Raw genomic sequence first — 23,284 nt, 5'->3', positions numbered from 1 at the left:
GGAGCTGGGGCTTTGGGTGTGGAGATGGCGTCAAGAAGAGAGGGAAGGATGGTGGAGCAAAGAAGTGTATCGCCAGTCAAAGATGGCTGTCCACAGAGCAGGTCACCGATCTGAAGGTCAGCCCATGGGCATGAAGATGGCTACAGACAGAAGGGTAAAAATGGGGTCTGCAAAGAGAAGAAGCTACTTCCTTACAAACATGCTTCCTGGACAAAGAGGGACCTTAGGTGGCTTATGGATGGTTAACTGTAACGGTGAATTTTTTTGGAAAACTAGGTGTATTACATGCCTATAATCCTAGCACTTGGGAGGCTGAGGCGGGAGGATTGGAAGTTGGAGGTTAGCCGAGGCTACATAGTGAGTTCAAGGAAAGTTTATATTACAAAGTAGAACCCTGTCTCAAAAAAAAAAAAAACAAAAACAGAGAGCCATTGAAGAAGGCTTAGCCTTCCTAAGAAACACACTAAATTCTTATGTATATTTCTTGCTTCTGTAGTTTTCTCCTTTTGGTTTGGTATTATAGAATACTTTTTTTTTTTTAAAATGTACTAATTTTCTTGCTACTGTCTATTGTTCTTTACTAGTTTGGCAAGCATGGCATCATGTAGGATAAATTAACTTAGTATTCTTTGGGGGGAGCTGGTTTTTAAATGTTTAAAAAATTACTTTTTTCAAATTAATTGTGTTGTTTAGGGAAAGTACTTTTTTTCTTCAAGGAAAAGATTATGATGCTGCTAATGACAGAATTTGAGAAAACACTGTATCTACACTCATCTACTTACAGAATGGTTTCCCTGACTGTCTTATAAAAGTTGAAATTCTCCGGCCCAATGGCTCACAAAGGGTCACCTAAAACTACTGGAAAACATAGATACTTGCATTATAATTCATAACTGCAGCAAAATTGCAGTTACGAAGTAGCAACAAAAAGAATGTTATGGTCACCACAACATGTGGGGTCACTACAGCATGGTTGTCCTAAAGGGCTGCAGCAGTAAGAGGGTTGAGAGCCACTGGTCTAGCCTGTAGTTATTGTGTATGCGGCACTTGCGGAAAGCTTAACTATCTGTGGGACTTAAGTTATACTTTTTTCTCCTAATGAGGTCAGTATCTAATTTTAGTTTTGGGGAATTTTGTAAATGGCAGAATAAAACCCAAATCAAAGGATGTCATTATTTGGCTAATTGTACCAAATGTTTTAGCTTAGTTTTTTTCTTTTAAGATTTGATGTGTTTTTTCCTTTTCCTAAAGGTAACTTCAAGAGCTCATCAGATAGAAACCCTCCACTCAGCCCTCAGTCCTCTATAGATAGTGAGTTAAGTGCTTCAGAATTAGATGAAGATTCAATTGGATCCAACTATAAGCTAAATGACGTAACCGATGTGCAGATTCTAGCCCGGATGCAGGAAGAAAGTAAGTTTTCATTCTTAAAAGTTGAGAGTTTTGTTACTACACAGATTGTTGTATATGTTCACTTTATTATGCATCTTAAAGTGTAATAAGTGAAACATAGTAAGATGACGAAAGTATAAACATTTCAGAGACCAGTGCCACATATGTACTTGCTTTCAAATTGTATTTTACATAAGACAGTTTGGCTGTAGGAAGGATAAGAAAGGTCTGTGAGTGGTGTTTGTATCCCGTGCAGTTTGTATTGGCTCTTGCCGCTGTAATTGTTACTCTTCTGTGTCTTAAATACCTAGGAAGCCTTTTATCTTTTCATTTATTACTCTTCCATGAAACTGTGGTATCTCAGTCACACTGGACCCCCCGTAAGTCTCTAATGTCGCCCCTGGTGCTCTCAAGGTATCCACAGGCAAAACCTTTTCATACTTTCTGAGGATGGATACCCTGGCTCTCTTTGAATGCAGGAGGGCAGCGGTGCTGTTCTTGCACATGTGTATACTGTAGGATGCCACACGATGAACTCTGACCCTGCAGCCTTTCAGTGAAGTGCATGTCAGAGTCTTGACAGTGGCCGAGCATGCGGACCACAGCTAACAAATTGAAGAGCTTTGCTTGTACCTACTGCATGATGTCTGTAAGATATGTTGTAAGCCTTGTCAAGCTGTAGGTCTTAGGAAACTGCAGACTGTTTCCTACTCCACTGGTTCATTTCCACTTTAGTATGACTTCCCCTAGAAAGATGCAGAGTTTCATGCGGCCTTGATTCCTTAACCCAAAACACTGATCACACAGAACTTTCTTCTGTGATTTTCCCTCTCCCCACTGAGTCAGGGTAGGGTCAGTAAGATGCTAGTTACATGCACAGCAAAGAGAATGCCGCCTAATTCTGCATCTTAGAGCAAACTCAGGTTTTACTTGGAACTCTGACTTCTGTGGAGAGTTCTGCAGGCTACTTTCTGTAGTTTTGACACTGTGTTTGGGAGCAAATAGTAGAAATCATAACTTTTTATACCTAGTAGTTCTTTCTAAGCCATTATGCTAGAAAATTGAAGACATCTCCCTGCCCTCCCTTTTTAAAGCTATGATTTTACTCTTACAGCATGGTTCATTAAGATGTATATACAGTAGTTAAAAATTAGAATTACATATTTGAGCTGTTGCCTGGCTAAGTGCCTTTGTTTTTACAGTGAGAAATGCAAAATACTATGTTGATTGTGACTTGCTTAAAGTTCTCCCTTGTTACTGGAGAGGCTGCATTGGGTTCTGACTTCCTTTCTAAAGCAGTGTTCTCTATTCTATTGCCTTGCTGTCTTGTTACTGCTCTGTACTGCAGTAAGTAACTCGTTCACTTCTGTGCATCCCAGACCACAGGGCTACGTAAACCTAGCAGTTCTAAGGATTTGGAGGGGTTGCTTGCCCTTTATTTTGTAGTTCATGGGGATCCACCTCATGTTTGCTCTGCCACTGCACTCCTTTTACAGGAGTTTTACTGGTTTTAAAAGATACCCTGGGGGTTGGGGATTTAGCTCAGTGGTAGAGCGCTTGCCTAGGAAGCGCAAGGCCCTGGGTTCGGTCCCCAGCTCCGAAAAAAAGAAAAAAAAAAAAAAAAAAAGAAAAGAAAAGATACCCTGGAACTCATCCCTTCGATAGCAGTTTCTGTGCAAAAAGGTTTGAATCTGCCTTTGCACTCCCTTTAGTGGATGCCAGGAGCAAGCAGGACTTGATGATGATGCACCTAGATTCCTTCCCCTCCTTATGATGTTAGAGGTTTGTATGCTGGCTACTGCAGTCTGCTCAGTGTCTGCATGGCTCTCCCTCAGTGCTCCTTCAATCCAGGTTTGGGGTTCTGTGTTTACAGCAGAACTGCTTTTTGTTTTGTTTTGTTTTTAATTTATGGCTTTACCTTGTTACTTAAGACTCCAGAGTAAGAAGTCTTACAAGTAAGCAAACAATACATTTTCATTCAGTTTAAAAATAACTTTGGGATGTAATTTATGCAACTTTATAGAGAAGAATTCTAGAAGTAGAAAAGGAATTTTTCTTTATATTTTACATCCTAAGTTGAATTTCTCAATAATAAATCATTAACTTCATTTTTTGATATTTAAATGTTTGAAAATATAGTTAAAGAGGGGTTGGGGATTTAGCTCAGCGGCAAGCGCAAGGCCCTGGGTTCAGTCCCCAGCTCCGATAAAAAGAAAAAAAAGATATAGTCAAAGAAATAAACAAAGCATTTGTCGTTGCTAGGTCTCCGGCAAGAGTATGCAGCCACCACCTCTCGTCGCAGCTCAGGCTCATCTTGCAACTCCACGAGGCGGGGCACGTTCAGCGATCAGGAACTGGATGCACAGAGCTTGGATGATGAAGACGACAGCATGCACCATGCCGTGTACCCTGCTGTTAATAGGTTTTCTCCATCCCCACGGAATTCACCCCGACCATCTCCTAAGCAGTCGCCTCGAAATTCACCTCGTTCACGGTCTCCTGCCCGGGGAATAGAATACAGTAGAGCATCCCCACAGCCTATGATTAGCCGCTTGCAGCAGCCTCGCCTTTCCCTCCAAGGCCATCCCACAGATTTACAGACAAGCAATGTTAAAAATGAAGGTACAACAGCAGAGCTTGGGAAAGAGATGTCCACATTTTAGTGTAAAAAGAATGCATTTATTTCCCCACAATGGTTTTATTTCAAACGGGTAGTCATGATTACTGTTTCATTAATGTAAACATGAGGAGAAAGTAAATTTAACTTTATGAAACTAATTATCTGTCAGTTACTAATATGCGTCTCCAGCCCAGATGCAGGGCTAAGTGGGCATGGGAAGTTTTAAGGGTTTGCTTTATTTTATTCAAGGAGTGGCCTTTGTTTAGGTTTGATTATGTAATTTATAGTTTCTATAAGGGTTCTTTATTTCATACATTTATAATCTCTGGGTTTGCTTTTTTTCTTATATAATTTCCTGTAACTTCTTCAGCATACAGAAAGAAATGTTTAAAGTATTTTATTTTGAATTATACTTAATATTTTAGTTACCTATCCAAAAGAGTGGTTTGATTTAATTATTATTATTTATTTAAAATCTCATTGTTATAGAAAAACTTAGACGCAGTCTTCCAAACCTATCCCGAACATCGAACACACAGGTTGACTCCGTGAAAAGCAGTAGAAGTGACTCCAATTTTCAAGTGCCAAATGGAGGAATACCTCGAATGCAGCCTCAGGCTTCAGCCAGTAAGTACCCTCCTGACACTGACATGTCAGTCAGAAGCAGAAAGGGGAATTATAGAGACTGACTTTGTGCGGATTCAAGTCATCGCTACAGTACGGCAAGGTAGCTCAGAGGTCAAGGCACTTGGCAGTCTAACCTCTACACCTGCACTGTGGTGTGTGCTCCACTCCCTCCCACCCTCCCCTGCCCAGTAACTGAACATATATTTTTAAATAAAAAGTAAAGTAAAATTAAAAAGATAATATTACAAGAAAAATTTAAGATTACCTCAAAATATTTAATTTAACCAGTTTTTAAAACTCCATGACCCTCTTGCTAAAGGTCATCGTTGTTTTGTTTTGTTTTCTGGGGTTTTTTTTGTTTGTTTGTTTGTTTGTTTGTTTTGTTTTGAGATACGTCTCTCCATGTAGGCCTGGCTTTCCTGGAACTCAAAATGTAAACCAGGGTGGCCTTAAATGCACAGAGATCCTCCTGCCTTTGCTCCTCCTTGTGATGGGAGTAAAGGTTTGTGCCACCACTCCCAATTAAGATCATCCTTTTTAATACTCAATGCTGTGTAATTTAAGACTATTAAGGAATGCATATTGTACTACCATAGAAATGCCTGTATTTATTTAACAGAATTCTTGTCACAAAATAAAAAGTCAAGCATTTATTATACATAGACTGAATAAAAATTTTTGAAGTCTTATTTTTAAAGGATTTGTTTTTATTTATAAAAGTAATGCAGTCACTGTCCAAATACTACCTTTAGCAAATAGATTTTCTTTAAAAACCTCTCCTTTTAGATTTCCAGATATAGAGGTAGTACTTAAAGAGTGTGCATGAGGCCCTGGATTCTATCCCTGATGCCACAGAAGTAAAACAAAATTATAGTTTACTATTACGTATTTTAAGCAGTGTAATAGTAAACGTAATTGGTTGTTCAATAGTACAGTCTATTAAATCTGTATAGCAAAAATTAACTTGTGAATTTTCTTTGCAGAACAAAAGTATTTTATAAGGATTGTATAATTTCACTTAATATCTATATCTGTTCATATGATGGTTTTAGTTTTTATTTGATTAATCTCTGTCTGCCAAGAATGCATTTTAAGCAGTATAATATTTAATCAACATAGATATCAGATTAATCCATATTTCTTATTTGACTTGTAATACAGATTAAAATTTGAGGTAATAATTTACTAAAACCATTATTTTTTAAGGATAAATCATCTTTTTAATAGAATTATTTGGGAAATTAATTATCGAGTTAAATCTGAACTACAGATAGCGCGTATGAGGTTCAGTCCTGGCATAGTAGTGCGTGCCTTTATTCCCATCATCCCAGAGGCAGTCCAGGTAGATCTCTGAGGTCAAGTCTAGCCTGGTCTGGAGAGTGAGACCTCACTAAACTTTTATTCTGGATGACTTGATGAATATCATTAACCCATGAATATGACAGGTCTTTCTTCACGAAGGTAATTTTTTTCAATCTTTATTTATAATGAATGTTTGTCTTTATTTTTGACAAGTATTGTGACAGGACATTTCTACTCTAACATGACATAGATTCCTTGAAAGATTGAAATTGTTCTGTATTATACATTAAAAGTGAGATTGAGAGGAGTAAATAGCACTGGAACGTAAAACTTAAATCCAAGCAACTTTTTTCATGGAGCGTTAACTAAGTAGTAGACCCTACAGAGGTAAAAATAGCTGTCACAGTAAACCATGTGACTCCTAACAAAAAGCGCCACACACTCAAAACACTGTAAAAGGCCATTTAATGAAAAGATGGATGAGACCAGTAAGTGCTACAGAGTCACATGCAGCATAAAAGAAGACCAAAGAATAAGGGCTGGAGAGATGGCTCAGCGGTTAAGAGCACTGACTGCTCTTCCAGAGGTCCTGAGTTCAATTCCCAGCAACCACATGGTGGGTCACGGCCATCTGTAATGGGATCCAGTGACCGCTGGTGTGTCTGAAGACAGAGACAGTATACTCATATACATAAAATAATATAATAAAATAAATAATTCTTTTTAAAAAAGAAGACCAAAGCAGTGCACAGTGATAACTTCAAGTCAGATCGGCTAAACAGAGCCTAACTACATGGTACAAGATAGCTGCACATTAGCAGCATCTGTGCATTGCATTAAGGGCTGCAGTTTGATGTTTGCCGCTTACCAACTAACGTAGACGCAAGTGTGTAATCAAACCAATCAAGGGATCTGCAGAGATGGCTTTTAATTAAGAGCACTGGGTCTTCCAGAAGACCTGAGTTTCATTCCCAGCATCCACATGACTGCTCACAACCATCTGTAACTCCATTCCAGGGTATCCAGTGCCCACTTCTGACCTTTGTGAGCACCAGGTATGCATGTGGTGCACGGATGCAGGCAAAACAGCCATACTTAGTTAAAAACATGTCGTTTTAAATGAACTCTTGGACTTACTTTTATGTAATATAAATAACCCTCCTGTGGTTATAAATCTTAATAAATGGCAGGTTAGTGTTGACCCAGCTCCAGAGCGTGACGGCTTCTTTAGAGATTTGTTATATCCATGGTTCATTACCAAGATGTGAAGATCATACAGAAATGCTGCTTTTTTCTTCTGCCTTTAAGACTACAATTTAAAGCACTATAGAAAAATGTTACTCAAGATTTTTATATGCCTTATTCTACTGGACATATACTAAAATGTTTTTGTTTTTTTGTAAAAGATAAACTTAATGAATTTAAGTAAAATTTGAACTCTGTTATCCCTGAAATAGAGTATGGTGAATTTTATGTTTTTAAACCCACAAGTTAATTTGACACATGAAGATATCCTGTTTCTGGGGGCTTCTCCCTCAGATACGTCACTGATGCCGCTAAAAGCCTGCAGTGTTAGAGGAGGTGAAGTACGGTTTTCAGTTGTAATCCTCACAGGCACTAGAGCCATGCTGTTATAGCTTCTCCTCACAGAGCTGAGACTGCCTTGGCATTGGCTTTCTAGGACGGGATTGTATTTAGTTTGAATTAATAAGATTGGGATTTTTCAAAATTCTACATGATAAATCTCTAAATAGCCTCCTGTGTAAAACTAGTTCTGCAGCTTCATGGCAACAAAAGGACAAACAGATTGGGAGCTTAGGACTGGAGTAATACACTAACAAATGTCGAAAATATATTAAACTCTGCGATAATTATCTGCTTTCTCTAGCAGAATTGTCATTATACAGTCATACTATGATTGATAATTAAATGAATAGGAAGAACATAGTTTTCCAGTTACTAGTTTAGCACGTGGAAAATATATGTGCAGTTTTACAAAGTTGCATTTCAGCATTTGATAAAAATTGTACAGGCAGAAGACTTGGACCATCACCTTTTTTAAAATTGGATATATACTTGTTGTTTCTTACATTCACGGCTACAGTAACACTTACTTATAATTTAAAATGTCCACACAAGCACTGCACAAATGTATTTGAAAAATAGAAAATCCAGAATATTGACAAGCTTAAAACTTAATTTTAAGTATACTGTATAAAAATTTAGATTTTTGTTATATGTTAATAGATCAGAGTTACCTATTTTCTTGAAGTTTTACATGTTTTTGATAGATAAAATATATATGTAATAATGCTTTATGTAGAAAATTCTTTAAAACAAAGTTTTTATAGTTTTTTACTTTGATATATGCTATCAAAGTAGATAGAACAGTATATAGAAAGATAGAAGCAGTTCTTATGTATCTTATCCAGTGAATTGATATACTGCTTTAAGAACTTTGGTTACTGGTCTAACGTTCGTTTTGTCTTAAGTAATTCCTTCTCCAGCTGTGAATGGTAACGCTTTGGTCTCATCTGCTGGTCTGCATGAAGCTAACTGTGCCAGGCTGCTGATTCCCACCCATGGGCCACTTCTTAGCCTTGTCACTATGCCAGTCACTGTCTTACTCGCTTACTTGCTATGGCTGCATTATTGTGGATGCTGGCATTCAAATATGAGGATTATGGCAGTGCTGATAATATTTTCAACTTTCATACTTGTAAAATATGAGTAACTTAAAAAGTTTAAGAAAACCAGAGCATTTAAGAAACCAGAACAGGTTTGGTTTTTTGTTTTTGTTTTTCCCAACTAAAAGAAGAGGACTTTAATCAAAGGTAGAATTTCTTTAAGAGACAATGACTTACGTTCTAACATCATTAGAGTATGGATTTAAGTTTAGTTTTCAGAAAAATACAGGTATCACCAGCTGGTAAGTGAGAAAAAGAATAGGTGAAGCCCTCAAGACTCCGTAGTGGTTTTTTATATCCGAGTATCCTTACTGTTTTATAATGCCTGGGGTATGTTTACATGTGTTATACAAATACACATTTATTTTGTAGAGAGCAGATATGCATGTAATCAAGTACATTATGCAGGCTCACACAACTAAGACCAAACTGCTCCCTCTCCCAGCACCCCTGCTACTATCTGAAGACCTCTTCTCGCCTAATGCGCGTGCATAGGCCTCTTGGAAAACACTCCCAGATGGCTCTGTTTGGGTGTGGGCTAGAGTGAACCCTAGACAATTCGCGCAGAACAGGAGTAATTTTACCTAGGACACAGATTATGACCCAGAGAGGAGCTGTGGAGGACCAATAGCATGCTCTGCTCTGCTCTGGAAGGATCCAGAGCACTTGATAACTTTTGTGTGGCTGGTCTTCTGAGGTTCACAAGGAAGGGATTTCCTCAAGGTGTCACCTACTACCAATGCACTAATGGTTATTCTCCAGTTTTGCATTACTTTAAAGCATTAATTAAACTATATTACATGCAATAATTATATAATTGGCCAATCTAAGACTAGTAAAATATTTAAGGACTGTCAATTTAATAAGTAATATTGGATCCCTTATCTTAATCAAGAGGATTTTATAAATGACTTGATTTGGGGCCTTTACCAGTAGCATTAACTACATTTTAGAGTGGAGACCCATACTCTTATTCTTTTAAGTGTCTCAATTGACATTTTTATAAACATATGCAAGTTTAAGAGCCACTTATTTTGGCTAAAGTTTTGTAAAACTTTGACTGAAAAGGGTATAATTTATTCAAAAAATAAATAAATACATTTAAATCTCTACATTTTGTACATTTGTCAGTCACTTGTGTGCTAATTATTTGGTAGAAATGATTGAGTTATGAGATAATCCTAGCACTGGGGATTTATATGTGAGACAGTCTATACCATAACCAAGGATTTATATGTGAGACAGTCTATACCACAACCAAGGATTTATATGTGAGACAGTCTATACCACAGCCAAGGATTTATATGTGAGACAGTCTATACCATAGCCAAGGATTTATATGTGAGACAGTCTATACCATAGCCAAGGATTTATATGTGAGACAGTCTATACCATAGCCAAGGATTTATATGTGAGACTGTCTATACCACAACCAAGGATTTTTATGTGAGACAGTCTATACCATAACCAAGGATTTATATGTGAGACAGTCTATACCATAGCCAAGGATTTATATGTGAGACAGTCTATACCATAGCCAAGGATTTATATGTGAGACAGTCTATACCATAACCAAGGATTTATATGTGAGACAGTCTATACCATAACCAAGGATTTATATGTGAGACAGTCTATACCATAGCCAAGGATTTATATGTGAGACAGTCTATACCATAACCAGAGATGCTATGGAAGCAGAGGAGAGGCAGCAGATTGAGCATGGAGGCCTTGATGACCTGAGTTCATGATGAAAAGAGAAAAATGACTCCTGCAAATTGTCCTTGGACATATATACACCATGGCACACCTTATGTGCTTGTGCACATACTAATTCAGAATAATATTTATTAAAAATGCCTTATAGTTTGTCAGCATATGATCGTTTGCTTTTCTCTTGTCATTTGTACCTGAGAGTACCCCTGTCTGTTATTCAAAGCTTGGCATTCCCAGTCTCAGCGCTCTCTTCTACTGTTTCTTCCTCTATGTGGAATGCCTTCTCCAGAGCCTCACATGGCTCCTTCCTGCTCTCCACTTGATCTGTGAGCATATGTCATCTTCAGGGAATCTTTATGGATTACCCTGTGTATAATGCAGCTCTGGTCTCCTCTTCCTCCTGTCCTACTTACTTTCCTGCCTAGCAGCCATTACTGTCTGGAAACCTATGGATTTTGCTACTTTATTTTCATTCTCCCCTTTTCTAAGTATTTCATTAGAAGAAGAAAAGTTCCTAGTGGGCTATTGAGTTTATTTTACCCAGAATACATGGGATGGATGGATAGATGGATGGATGGACAGACGGACGGACGGACATTTGGACAAATAGCTGAATAGCATTTAATGATAGTATCCTATAATTTTGTGGTTATAGGTATAAAGTAACAGACTTTTTTCCTCCCAAGTCTGGAGAAGTTTTTGCTTGTTTGCCTGACCATGCGTGAATTACATTAGCATCAAACACTATGCTGCTATAATAAGGTTTGAAGTGCTAGAAAATTAGAAATTTTTCTTCTAATTTAAAACATTTTCTGTTTTAAAAGTTGGTTATCTCAAGGAGGACATAGGAGTGCTTTGGCTTTGATAGACGTAATGGGATTTCAGCCTTTGTCTCTGATGTCTCTTTATCCTCCGATGATCAGTTTTTACGCCCTCCTTAGATGGTCTTGTAGGTCTAGAACTTGGAGCTTTTGTTGCTTCTATTTTATTCATCAGAACATAATGCGTTAAAGTGTGGAGCATGTACTGTGACCAGCGGAATGGCAGTTTAGAGGTACTTAACTAGGTGACTGGAATGGGACAGGGTAACTTTGAATTACAGTAGTTGGCACTGTTTCACCCTGAGCAGCTCTGAGCTGTCTTCCGTCCCAGTTTTGGAAGTTTCAGTATAGTTAATAGACCAGAAGTTTGAGGGTGATCTTAGCAGTCCTTGTTGATCACATTACAAAGCAGGCGTCCTAGCTGGTCTCCATCCCTCAACACAGACACACACAGACACACACACACACCCCAGAATATGAATTAGTTGGATTTTACAGCAAGGTAACACAATAAAGATGCCAGGTTACGATAGGATTTACCTGGTTCTGAGTTTTCTGAGTTTTCTTCTCCTTTTTGAGAAATTACTGCTTGATTTTGGAGTAATTCATCTACCAATAATTGCTTTGCCAAAATGTGTGGTGTTTTTCCTTTCTTGCATTGAATGAGTATTGTGTGTTTTCTATTTTATTTCTATAGTATTTTCTATTCCGTGTGCTGTGTTCACCATGTTGATCCTTATGCTTTCATTCTTTGCACCTATAGCATGTTCGCTGGTGGCTTGTTTTCTCTTTGATACTCCAGCCAATTGACATATTAGAGGGTTTTTTTAATCTACAAAAAAACCCTAGTTCTAAGAATATGCAGTGGCACTAAGATTTCTGCCCCATTTCTTTTGCACATTAATGCACGGAGCATCAGTGAACACTCCTGCGCTTCTAGAGTTCCAGTGCCGGCCTCGTGGCTTCTATTCCTTGGTAACTTTTAAATCTCTAAGTATTTAGGTTTACAGAAGGTGTAGCCTTTACCTTGTACTTCCCAGCAAATATTACACTTCCTTGTTTTTCAGCAGCTTCTCAAAGGCTGAAAAGTTTGCCTCGTACTCCCCTCAAAGCCAAACAGGTGCTTCCAACTCCATCTACAAACAGAGGTAATTACAGCCTCTTCCTGAGTTCGAACTTGAGCACGTGGTGCCCGTAGATCTCGAAGTTCTGGATCTCTGAGTCAGGGATGCCGGGGGCACATTTCAAGTTACGTTTTCCTTCATAAAATAATGCAGATTAATTTCCTTGTATGGATAATAGCAGGGGAAACCTATTTCTTCTGAGGTATGTATTGAATTGTCCTGAAAGGTTGACATAATTTATGAATTTCTCTCTACTAATCTAAAAGCAAAGATTATTGCTTTAGATTAATGAAAATTGGACAGATGGGTACCATAAATGTCACACATCCTATCTGTTAATGCTTTTCCCTCAAGCATTGGTCTTTGGATTTACTCATCTTTGGCATAAGACGAAACCCTTGAATTATACACTGATTGAAGTTAAGTTTTAATGTTCAAGTGACTCCATTTGGAAGATTTATGCTAACAGCGGTAGCTTTTGTAAGGACCGAGTGCTGAGGAAATTGATAACGGTTGGGCACTAACACTAGACAAGATGGTTCCAAACATTGAGTATATTGGTAGGTCGGGGACAAAGAAGTGAGAGAAACAGTGACATAGGGTAGACTAGCTGTCCTGAGAGTAAACAGATGCCTCAAAAAGTGGGACAGAGCAGAGACAGAGAGGAAAAAGGTCTCCCCTGGTGAGTAAGGAAAACGTAAGGAAAGAGAAATTTTGATGTTTAATTTGTTTTTGTTTTTTTAAATAAGATGTGGTTAATATGATTGCAAAATATTATATCCTGTTGTTGTTATTGTTGTTGGTTTTTGGTTTTGTGAGACAGGGTTTCTCTATATAGTCTTGACTATCATAGACTAGCTCCATATACCAGGCTGGCTTTGAACTCAGAGAAATCCACCTGCCTCTGCCTCCTGAGTGCTGAGATTAAAGGCATGGCCACCACCATACTGATAAGACAGATATCACATATTCTCCCTCATGAGTAAGTCCTAGCTTTTTTAAAAAGATGTATTTATTTATGTACGTGAGCGCCTCATCTGCATCTCTGACTGCATACCAGAAGAGGACACAGAATTGTGAGCTGCCACATTGCTGGGTTGAATTCAGGACCTCTGGAAGAGCAGCCAAGTGCTTTTAATTGCTGTGTCTCTGTGTGTGTGTGTGTGTGTGTGTGTGTGTGTGTGTGTGTGGTGTTGTGGATGTTGTCATTATACCCCTTCTCTATATTAGGTTAGCTGCATGTTACATACCTGTAACCCCAACACTCAAACGGTGGAGGCAAAAGGATGTGAGTTCAAGGCCAGCCTGAAAATACAGCGAGATAGTGTCTCAAACCAAGCTCAGTGATAAAGCACATGCCTAGCACGCCCCTGGAACGAGAGTTCATGGCTTCAGTCTCCAGCAGTGTACAGTCCAGCACTGGCTCATCCCTGATGATCCTGACACACAGAGATGCCCAACCCCATGTCCATTCACCTTCCCAGACCTCTCTCCCTGTCTCTACCCCTGCTTCCTGTGCACACAATCCTGACCCCTTGCTATCTCCTCTCCCACCCCAGGTTAGTATTTTCAATGGGATTCCTGAGCATGTGAACGAGTAGGTCTGATTCTTGTGCCCTCTCTTAGGTTCTTTTTCTTCTATTTGTGTTGTCCAATGTAATGGTTTTGTTTTATAAATATAGTATTTTATTTTTTATTATCCCTTAGAAGCCTGTTTCTTTTTTCTTTTAAAGAGTTTCATTTTATTATTGCTGCAAAGAAAATATGGAACAATTTGAGACTTTGCATGTTATCCTTTACTCGGGCCAGGCTAATCTATTTTCCAACTTTAGATGTGTGCTGCAGAATTGAACAGAGTCCTTTTCTACTGAGAAACGACAGGGAGTGCATCCATGTAAGAGAGTTGTGGAAGGGAAAGTAGTTAGGATGAGAGGAGAATAAAAGGGGAAAGTTCTTTGTTGATTCTCAGAAATGTGATTATACCATTTTGGTGTAGGACTCCTGTGTTTTCCTGTTTTTCCCTCCTTAGGGAGGCGTGGAGTTGTTTTTGTTTTGTTCTATTTTTTTTTTTTTTGGTTGGTTGGGTTTTCACTTAAATTGTCTTTATTTTCTGTATGTGAATGTACGCATGCATGTGCCAGCATGAGTGTGGAGGAGAGATGACTCTGAGGAGGCCATGGGCCCCAGGGCTCAGACGCAGACAGTCAGGCTTCGCCTCTCCTCCTCCACAGCAGCTCTGTGAATGAGCTCAGGGTTTTATCCAATGGCCTTGTTCAGTCACACAGTCCCTCCCCAGTTCTGGGACTCAGGAACATATGTTAAAAGCTATTATTACTGGCTCACAGTTCATGGAGGCCTTTAGGAGCCTTCTTACTGCTCTCGGACTTCGGGTTGAATCATTCTCAGTGTTAAGGCTGTTCTTCAGCATCTAAGCTGCTGTTAACTCCTAACAGTTTAGCATTTTATCTTTCAAAAGCTCTGTGTGCTTTTCCAGAAACATATTTCTCTCCTCATTCCATTTAAACTGTGTGTATCTCTGAGCCTGTGACAGTACACGTGAAGTCCTCTCCTGCGAGTTCAGGCATCACAGCTTCTCTTGACTTAAGTGCTTCCTGGCCTTCGTTACTGTTTCCTTGTTCCTATGTGTTTCCTGATTATGTGCTGGAGGCACACAGTGTGGAAGTTTACATTGTTCTGTGATATTGTTAATCTTCTTTTAAATACTGTTGGAGTTTATTGTGTTAAGTACTTGTATTTCTTACAAATCAGTTTAAGCCTTTATAGTAGAGATCTGTTATTTTCTCAAAGACCAGATGGTAACTACTTTTGGCTTGTGGCCACATGGTCTTAGTATTCTAACTTCTCAACCACATACTATAACAGCCATAGATTGTGTGTAAATGAGTGAGTGTGCTCTAATGTAACCTTATTCACAGTGTATTCACCCACATGAACAGCTTGTGGACAACTATTCAAAAGTTTATTCTATAAGCTTTCTCAGAGCAGATTTGCAGTATCTTTTTTTCCTAGGGCTAGGTGTCCCGTCCCAAATGGGCGTCATTCCCTCCCTGCCCCCTGGTTAAGGCTTGATCCTTTTAGAGTATCTCCAGGCTGCTTTGACATCTCCTAGATTTGGCAAGGACTCTCCCACAGCTGGTTGAAACTCAGAGGAACAGCAGTGTGTGTGAGCTCTGCCTGCTGTTGAGTTTACAGTGCTGCCCACTTTGTCCACACGCACGGAGTCTCACTCTAGATAAACACTCAACCCAATGCTTAGCCAAAGATTCCACCAGACCCCAAGCTGAGTTCTGAGGATCTTCTAAGCAGCTCTCTCCTCTAAAGCAAAGTATCGTTAAGATTTCTGATTTTGTCTTCTCTGCCCATCAAGCTGAGTTTGGTCTGCCTGAGATAATCTCTGATACACTCTCTGATACACAGTTGACAGTGTGTGTTCAGAACAACAACAAAAAGCCCCAAGGCTTCAGAACTGGTTCATTTCATATCAGACTCTTAGACCCAACACTCCAAGCATCCTCTTGTAGAAATCACTGTATTCAGTGGTTAAGTACTTTTTTAAAACGTTTCATGAGCCGTCCAGTCTTATAGGAGTCTAGCAGCAGCAGGCTAATCTCTTCTCAGCCCTACTCAAGCTTTCTCTCAGGCCGGCTTCTCTGGTTCTTCATCTTGGAACTTCCAGTCAGTGTTGGGGACTGGGGGGTGGCAGAGCAAGAAGAGCAGCTTACATCCCCAACTGCCATCATGAGTTTGTGACAGTTACATTCAGAGCTATCTCTCTGCCTTGTTTGATCTCTGTGGAAACACTCTCACAAACACACAAGCAGTCTGCTTCACTGACCGTAAGCACGGCAATCAGTGAGGTTGATCATCAGAATTCGCCTCCTCTTTCCTCTCCTCCCGTTACTACAGTAGACCTTACTGTATTCTGTTGTACAGATGGGTTGACAGAAGTACAGAAAACAGAATAGTTTAGAATGACCACATCTGTGCCTCAAGCTTTCTTTCGACTAAACTAAGGGAGTGGAAACTAAGGGAGTTGTTTAAGAACATTGTTAGTTTTCTGCCTCTGGTCCACACACACCCTCTACTCAGCCTGATCCCAAGCTTCTGTGTTTGATAAGCGCGTTAACGCTTGTTTGAGTTGTGCATTGCTACCCTTGGCTTTCTGAGGAAATGAAAACCCTTTCAGAGGAGCCATTTTCAAACATGAAGCAGAAAAGGGTAAGCATGCATCCCAAGAGATCTAAACTTTATCTCAAAGGACCTATTACAATAATAGAATGTGTTTGAGTCTTGTCTTCACTTAGAAAGCAGTGCAGACTGTACATCTATTTCTATGTCCGGCATCTGTTTTAATACAGACACGTTTTCTTAGTAGACGTGGCATTCTGTGACTTCCTAGACCTTTTGATGTGCTCCTGGATTGCACACACGTGTGTCAGAACACGTTCAGGAATTGTCTCCTTTTGCCATGGATTTCAGGGATTAGTTTAGGTTGTCACAAGTATGTAGCAAGCACTACTTTGTACTGAATTATCTCAGTGCCTCTCGGGCTGACTTTTAAAATAGTAGTAACTGTTAGTTCCTGACTTGTAGTTACACTATGGTATGTGGCTTTAAGACTCTAGTCATCTAGTCATTGGGTTTTTTTTTTTTTTTTTTTTTTTTGGTTCTTTTTTTCGGAGCTGGGGACCGAACCCAGGGCCTTGCGCTTCCTAGGCAAGCGCTCTACCACTGAGCTAAATCCCCAGCCCCTAGTCATTGGGTTTTTATGCACATGGATATACAACCCTCACTTCTACCTTTAGAATGTTCTCGAGTGACCTCTCTTAGTTACTACAGTGAGATGTAATCCTGTGATGATTACTGAAGTTACTTGTTACTGTGTTATATGTGCATATGCACATGGAAGCAATGGTATAGTGGGGATCGTTTGTGTGCCACAGCATACATGGAGGTCATAGGACACCGTCAAGTCCTTCCTCTATGTTGGTTTCTTGGATTGAACTTGGGTTTCTAAGAATATGTAGCATGCATCTTTTACCACTGAGCCATCTTGCTGGTCCCTGTACTGTGCCCTACCCCCTTATTCTTGGGGTATCCAGGTTACCCTGATTAATGTACTTCTTCGAAGACAGTTTGTCACCCTCTAAGGTAACCTTTTTTCTATTAGCCCAAACAGGTCCTTTATTTGAGGCTCATAATATAGATATTCTAATGCTCAGTCATCATGGGTAATGAAACAGTGGTTTCGCTGTACTTGGATCCCTCAGAAAACACTGGTTTTCCTTTGCTGTTCTGCATACAGTACCTTCTCCAGGCAAGTTCCGCTCCCCTGCAGCACCATCTCCATTGGCTCTTCGGCAACCAGTGAAAGCGTTTAGTAACCATGGCTCTGGTTCTGGTAGCCAAGAAACTACACAGTTCACACAAACCACCTCCTCACCTGGGCCTCCCGTGGTGCAGAACACAGCCCCGGCAAACCCTTCCAGCAATATCAACAGTGCCACTCTAACCAGACCTGCAGGGACAGCTGCAATGAGAAGTGGCCTGCCCCGGCCTAGCGCCCCTTCTGCGGGGGGCATACCAGTGCCTCGCAGCAAGCTTGTGCAGCCTGTTCGAAGGTAAGCGTAAATGTTGGCCTCAGCACAGTGAGTCTGTGAAAGGGAGCAGCCTGTCTCAGTCCTGTCTGCATTCAGTTGTGAGTGTGGAGAGCTAGGGTGGGTCCCCCCCACATTAGCACAGTTTAAGCAAAGCATTACCTCCTTGTTCTGAAAAAGTCTTCATTTGGATATCATGCAACCTTAGTTCAGGTTTGCTCAAATGCCTAGCACGATGAAGCAGCTCAGGAAGCTTCTGGACAGAGTGATTAAAGACTCTTGAATTGGTTGTGATAGTTGTTCATTTTGAGAACAACAATAAACATAAGATAAGCACCCGGGGATTTAGAAAGTACTTGCTGCTCCCTGAGTAGATGCTGTTTAAACTGGTGCAACTCAGAATTGTAGAGCTCCACCTTCTACTCCAGAGATTCTGGGCCCATTTTGTTGTTTAATCTCGAAATAATTCTGATCCCAAGGAGGTCATGAACCATACCTACATGATCTCTACCCTTCAGGAAGGGGATTTGCACTATCAGGAAGTTTAGATGTCAGCTATAACTAAACTTTCTTTTCTTAAAAAAGAGAAGTCCCAATCTTGTACTCAAACCGTGTATGCCTGTACATCTTCATACGATGTTTCACATTTCCAGACTTGGTAGGAGAACACGGTGGCTTTGTGTGCCGTGCACTTCTTACTGTGTCTCATTGTCACAGCAGTAAGTACTCTACTTTTCAGAGGAGTGTGTTGAAGTTTAGTGAAATAAAGCAATTTCCCTGAGGACAGAGAACTAGTAAGAGTGTCAGTTACAAGTTTGTCTGTCTTCAAACATTTTCTTCACCCAGTGCCCCACAGTGCATGCCGGTCTGTGGTGGGGACACTGGGCCTGCACTGTCGCACTCATCCTCTCGCCCTACAGAGCAATAGATTGGCTGGCTGTGTGTTTGGACCTTTGTTTTCCTCTTGTTCTAACTCCACAGGCACAATTACAGAAATGGGTTACAGGACTCATCTGTGTGGAGTGGCATTGGAAAGTTGTAAACTTGTCAAGCAAGGAAATGTTCAGAGCTTAGTAATTCCCTAAAATAACCCTCATGGGACACTGTGGGACACTGTACCACCTGAAGAATAATGAAGACCTGTAACAAATCAAACAGTCTGTGCAGACATAAAAGGTCATAAAATTCTTTGATTTCAGATCATTGCCAGCTCCTAAAACCTATGGTAGCATGAAAGATGACAGTTGGAAAGACGGCTGTTACTGACCAGCAGAGACAAGGATACAGACGTCCACAGCTTCATGGACACCCCTTCACCAAGCTGAAACCAACTTTTATATGCAGACTCTTCAGTGAGACTCTTGGGTTTGCACACTCCCAGCCTCTCTGTCTTAATAGCACAAGTGACGGAGACGAGGAAGCAGCACTTTAATGCCACGTGACATCAGATGTGTTTGGTAGTCATGCAGTCACTCTCCATGGGGTCGCCTAGTTTTGTTCACTTGAAGCACGGTTCATTTTATTATTTGACAGAGGCCAATATCTGGGCAAATACCTACTGGATGCCAAAGAGAATGCCCATTTGTAAAGAGAGAACCTGTGTACATGGGAAGATGGTGAACTTAGGCTATCCAAAACCTCACGTTCAACCTACTTTACTGTACAAATAGTATCAATAAATACTGTGTTAACAAGAACTAATATTCTGACTAATTAGACTGTTTTCTTAGTCCTTCAGGATACAGTAAATTATAAAGATTGGGAGAGAGAAAGGACAGACCTGAGCTAAAGACTCAAAACGTGCTACTACCTGTGTTTAGGAAGGTTTTATACATTACTTTTGCAGACTCCGTGGGAAAAGGCTCTTAGCTTTTAAACATAGCTCACATAGCCACGTGCAGATGGTGTCACAGTGCACGCCCACCGCCCTACATCTCAGACTTCTGTGTACCTGTTTTTGATGCCAGAAGGGCTCACTCTCTTTCTAACTTTACAGTTCCTGGCTCAGGACAGATGGCCTTTGCTGTTGAAGCCAACTTACTCACATGCTGGTTTCTGTCTGTCACAGAGCTGAAAGAGCTGTTTCCACACCAGGTTTCTATGATGTCAAAGAACAGTTACGTGTCTTTGTCCTTGACAAAGCAACACCTCAGAACTTAGAGCCTGGAGTAGAACCATATCCAAGAGGAGGGAAATCTATGCACTAACTGTAAACATCTCTGTGATGGCAGCTGTACTGCTGCTCGTAAGCGGCAGCGCGGTCTGTTATGTGGTAGTCAGTCCACTCCAAACTGAATGACTGTATGAAGTCCCTTTTTAAAACCCTGTCCCTTTAACTTAGATTCTGCCTTATATCAGCGTTTTCATTGTTTGGTTACAAAGCATCCAACTCTACTTTGCTAAATACTTGCTCTTTAAATGGCATATGTGTGTATATAACCCTTGGAATTAGCTGTTTGGTTTTTCAGATTATTATCAAACTATAACTCGAGCTGACTTCTCATTTTTTATAATGAGGTCTGTTTTTTAAATACTTAATACAGTTTTAAATATTGGCAGTTGGGTCACATAGAGGCGGGGTATTTGAACTCGTTTCCTGTAAGTAGAGGATGTTCTATAAAGTGCACGTAGAAATACAGAGAGGAAGGGAAGGGAAGTTTCCTGCTCAGGAAAGCATCGATTTGATGATAACAGAGACCCCGTCTGCCATGGCTGACGCTGGCCCAGCAGGGAGACATGGAGCGCAGACAGCACGAGTGCCAGACCTGTAGTATAGGGTGGAAGACATTGAAGGGATGTGAGGGAAGGAGGCTGCCCCGTCAGGTGCCCCGTCATCCATGATGCTGGACTGAGAACAGCTGTTTCTTCCAGAAAGACGGAGCGCGTGCTTTGGCCTGCTGAGAGCCAGAGAGCAGCCTCGGTCTCTGCAGAGCCTCACGTGCACACAGCAAGCAGGTCTCTGTTCAGTGTGACGGTTGGAAATAATAAATGCTGCAATCTAATAATTTAAAAGAACCTTTAATGAACCATCTATCACATTTTTAAGTTAGATAATCAGTTTCAAAAGGAACATTCAGGTTATTTAACATTGTTTTTAAATGGCTGCATCAGAACAAATATCTATTTTTTTTTAATTAAACTATTTCATCACTTGTTTAAAAATGTATTTTGGATCTGAGTTTGGTGATATTATTTCAGCTGCTGCTGCACTACCACAGATTATTATTGGCTTTTAGTTTCCTAAAGAGAAAAATTGCCTTTTTACTAGAAAGCCTTTGTGTATTGCCAGTTTTTCTGTTTGGGAAAATCTAAGGATTTACTGTGGTTAGTCGTACAGAAGAAATGTGGATTTGATGAACTAGTGCCTATGATTTTAACTTATGTTTGATATATAGTAGTAGGGTCATAAATGTTGATTATTTTGTGCCAACAGCCCAGAATTGTCACTTGTATGTCAGCAGAAACTATGACCTCTGCTTCCAAAGTTATTTAATTTTCTCAGTGTTTGGATGTTATTTTTTGTAAGTGTGTTAATAAAAGTGTAAAGAATTGGAAAAATATAAATATTCTTAACTCAAGCATTTGCTGAATCATTTTTCTACAAAACTTGTTTGTACAAAACTCTGTGAAGAGTTGACTTTTCTCAGTTTTCATACCCTGGAAATCACATTTTGTAAAACTGGGGACCATTCATAATTGTCAGATACTTTTTTAAATTATCTCAGAACATCACTTTTATATATAGATATAAAAATTTTTTTGAAAGCAAAGAAAATTAAATACATATGTGTCCCCAGATATTTGTACAACTCTAGGATGATCTAGACTGTGTATGTTCAGATCGACGTAACTCACTGTACAGATGCCCAGCTTTGACAGATGATGCATGGTCCTTAGAGCACATGAAGTTTGATTTGCAAACATTTCTATAGCTGCACTTGTAATATGTGGTTGCCTCCTTAATAAACAGCCTGACCATGATGTTTATTATTAAATCTACATTTATTTTCCAAGTGTTTTATTAATTTCTGGATATGCAAGAGTTCTTCTCTCCCCCAACCCCATTCCCTACAGCTGGTCTTCATAGCTCTCTCAGTTGGTTTTTTAAACACACACAGACCCGAGTCTTGCTGCCCCTCAGACCCCGACCCAGAGCTGGGTTGGGTCACTATAGTCCCTCTCCTTGTTCCGTAGTTGAGTCATGTGGAGCGATTGCAGGTAACTTCACACTTGGTTTGTGCTCGGAGGTTTTCTTCTACTCTGAATTGATTTGTAGCTAGAAAAAGCATCAGTAAAACAGGAGGTGTTACCTAAAGGAGCTCCCTAAAGGAGTTTCCACCAAGGAGCCCCCGTGCATTCTTAAGCCACATGATTCTTTTACATGATCGTGTGACTCTTATGGATGGAGCAACTGAGACCTCTGCTCGTCACTGAGCTCTGCTTGTTCTGTAGAAGATGCTGGCACCTGCCCCTTACTGATGATGACACACAACTGAAACCCCATCTTGGAATCCTCTCAGGACAGCTGAAGACCTTAAGAACAGCTTGAATGATATTGTCAGCATACTTAGGTCAGTCCTGAATGAGAAGTGTGTCAAAGCCGTGTGTGTCTCTAGTGAAACACTTGCTGTGATACTGCTTATTCCAGAGCCAGGCATCTATCACTCCTGCCATCCTAACACTGAAGCAGCAGTGTGAGTTCAGGGCCAGGCTGCACCGTATCCTGTGGTGCTGTCTCTGAAAGGAAAAGGCAGGGTAAGTGTTAGCGGAGACTGCACAGCTAAGGAGCAGTCTGTAATTTCAGACAGCCCTAGGTAGAAATCTAGGTGAGCTAAATAAGACAGATTTTACTCAGCCAGATTTACTACAACTTACTTTAGACTATGTGAACTACATATGAATTCAAACCAGTTCTCATCTACTCGAAGTCACCTTAGGAAAGATTAGTCAACACTTATCAAATTATAGCGAAGGGGGCCTAAACTCTGCTGTTCTGACAGGAGGAAGTAATGTATGTCTCCAAATAACTAAAGCTATTTTAAATATTCTCACCACAAGAAAGTTGTAAAAATGTTAAGTACTGTGCTAAATTATTAACATGCATCAAAACATACCCCAAGTCCTCAATATGTATAATTGTCAAGTATTAATAATTTGTGATCCATTAATGAACAGGTCACAATAAAAATTGTTTACTATTTGAATATTAATGTTTAATATATACCCGTTGCTTTAGGAAATAAGCAGAAAGCAGTAAGTATGAAGACAAATGATTCCTCACAGTTCTACAATTCAGAAGTCAGTGTTGAAGCGTTTACCGAACATGATTATAAAATATGAAGTCGAAGGGTAGAAAGACTCATTCTTCTCATTTAAAACT

The 23,284-nt window shown here is 39.9% G+C and overlaps 1 protein-coding gene across 9 annotated transcripts in view; it reads left to right on the top strand.

The window, feature by feature from the left end:
* The window catches only part of Slain2 (SLAIN motif family, member 2), a 78,485-nt gene extending 56,582 nt beyond the window's left edge, over window positions 1–21,903 (top strand). For 4 of the 9 annotated variants that reach the window (XM_087582987.1, XM_087582989.1, XM_087582988.1 and 1 more), the window contains 6 exon segments: window positions 1,252–1,413; window positions 3,655–4,014; window positions 4,502–4,639; window positions 12,230–12,310; window positions 17,613–17,928; window positions 19,104–21,903. In XM_087582987.1, the coding sequence (XP_087439113.1) occupies window positions 1,252–1,413; window positions 3,655–4,014; window positions 4,502–4,639; window positions 12,230–12,310; window positions 17,613–17,928; window positions 19,104–19,170 (1,124 nt within the window). In that variant the 3' untranslated portion in view covers window positions 19,171–21,903. 9 annotated transcript variants of the gene reach the window in all.
* The last annotated feature ends 1,381 nt before the right edge of the window (window positions 21,904–23,284 follow it).

The sequence above is a fragment of the Rattus norvegicus genome, chromosome 14 (genome assembly GCF_021556685.1).
Source record: "Rattus norvegicus strain SHRSP/BbbUtx chromosome 14, alternate assembly SHRSP_T2T, whole genome shotgun sequence".
NCBI classification, from domain to species: Eukaryota; Metazoa; Chordata; class Mammalia; order Rodentia; family Muridae; genus Rattus; species Rattus norvegicus.
Note: the sequence above shows the minus strand (reverse complement) of the source record. Positions and strands in the feature narration are given on the sequence as shown.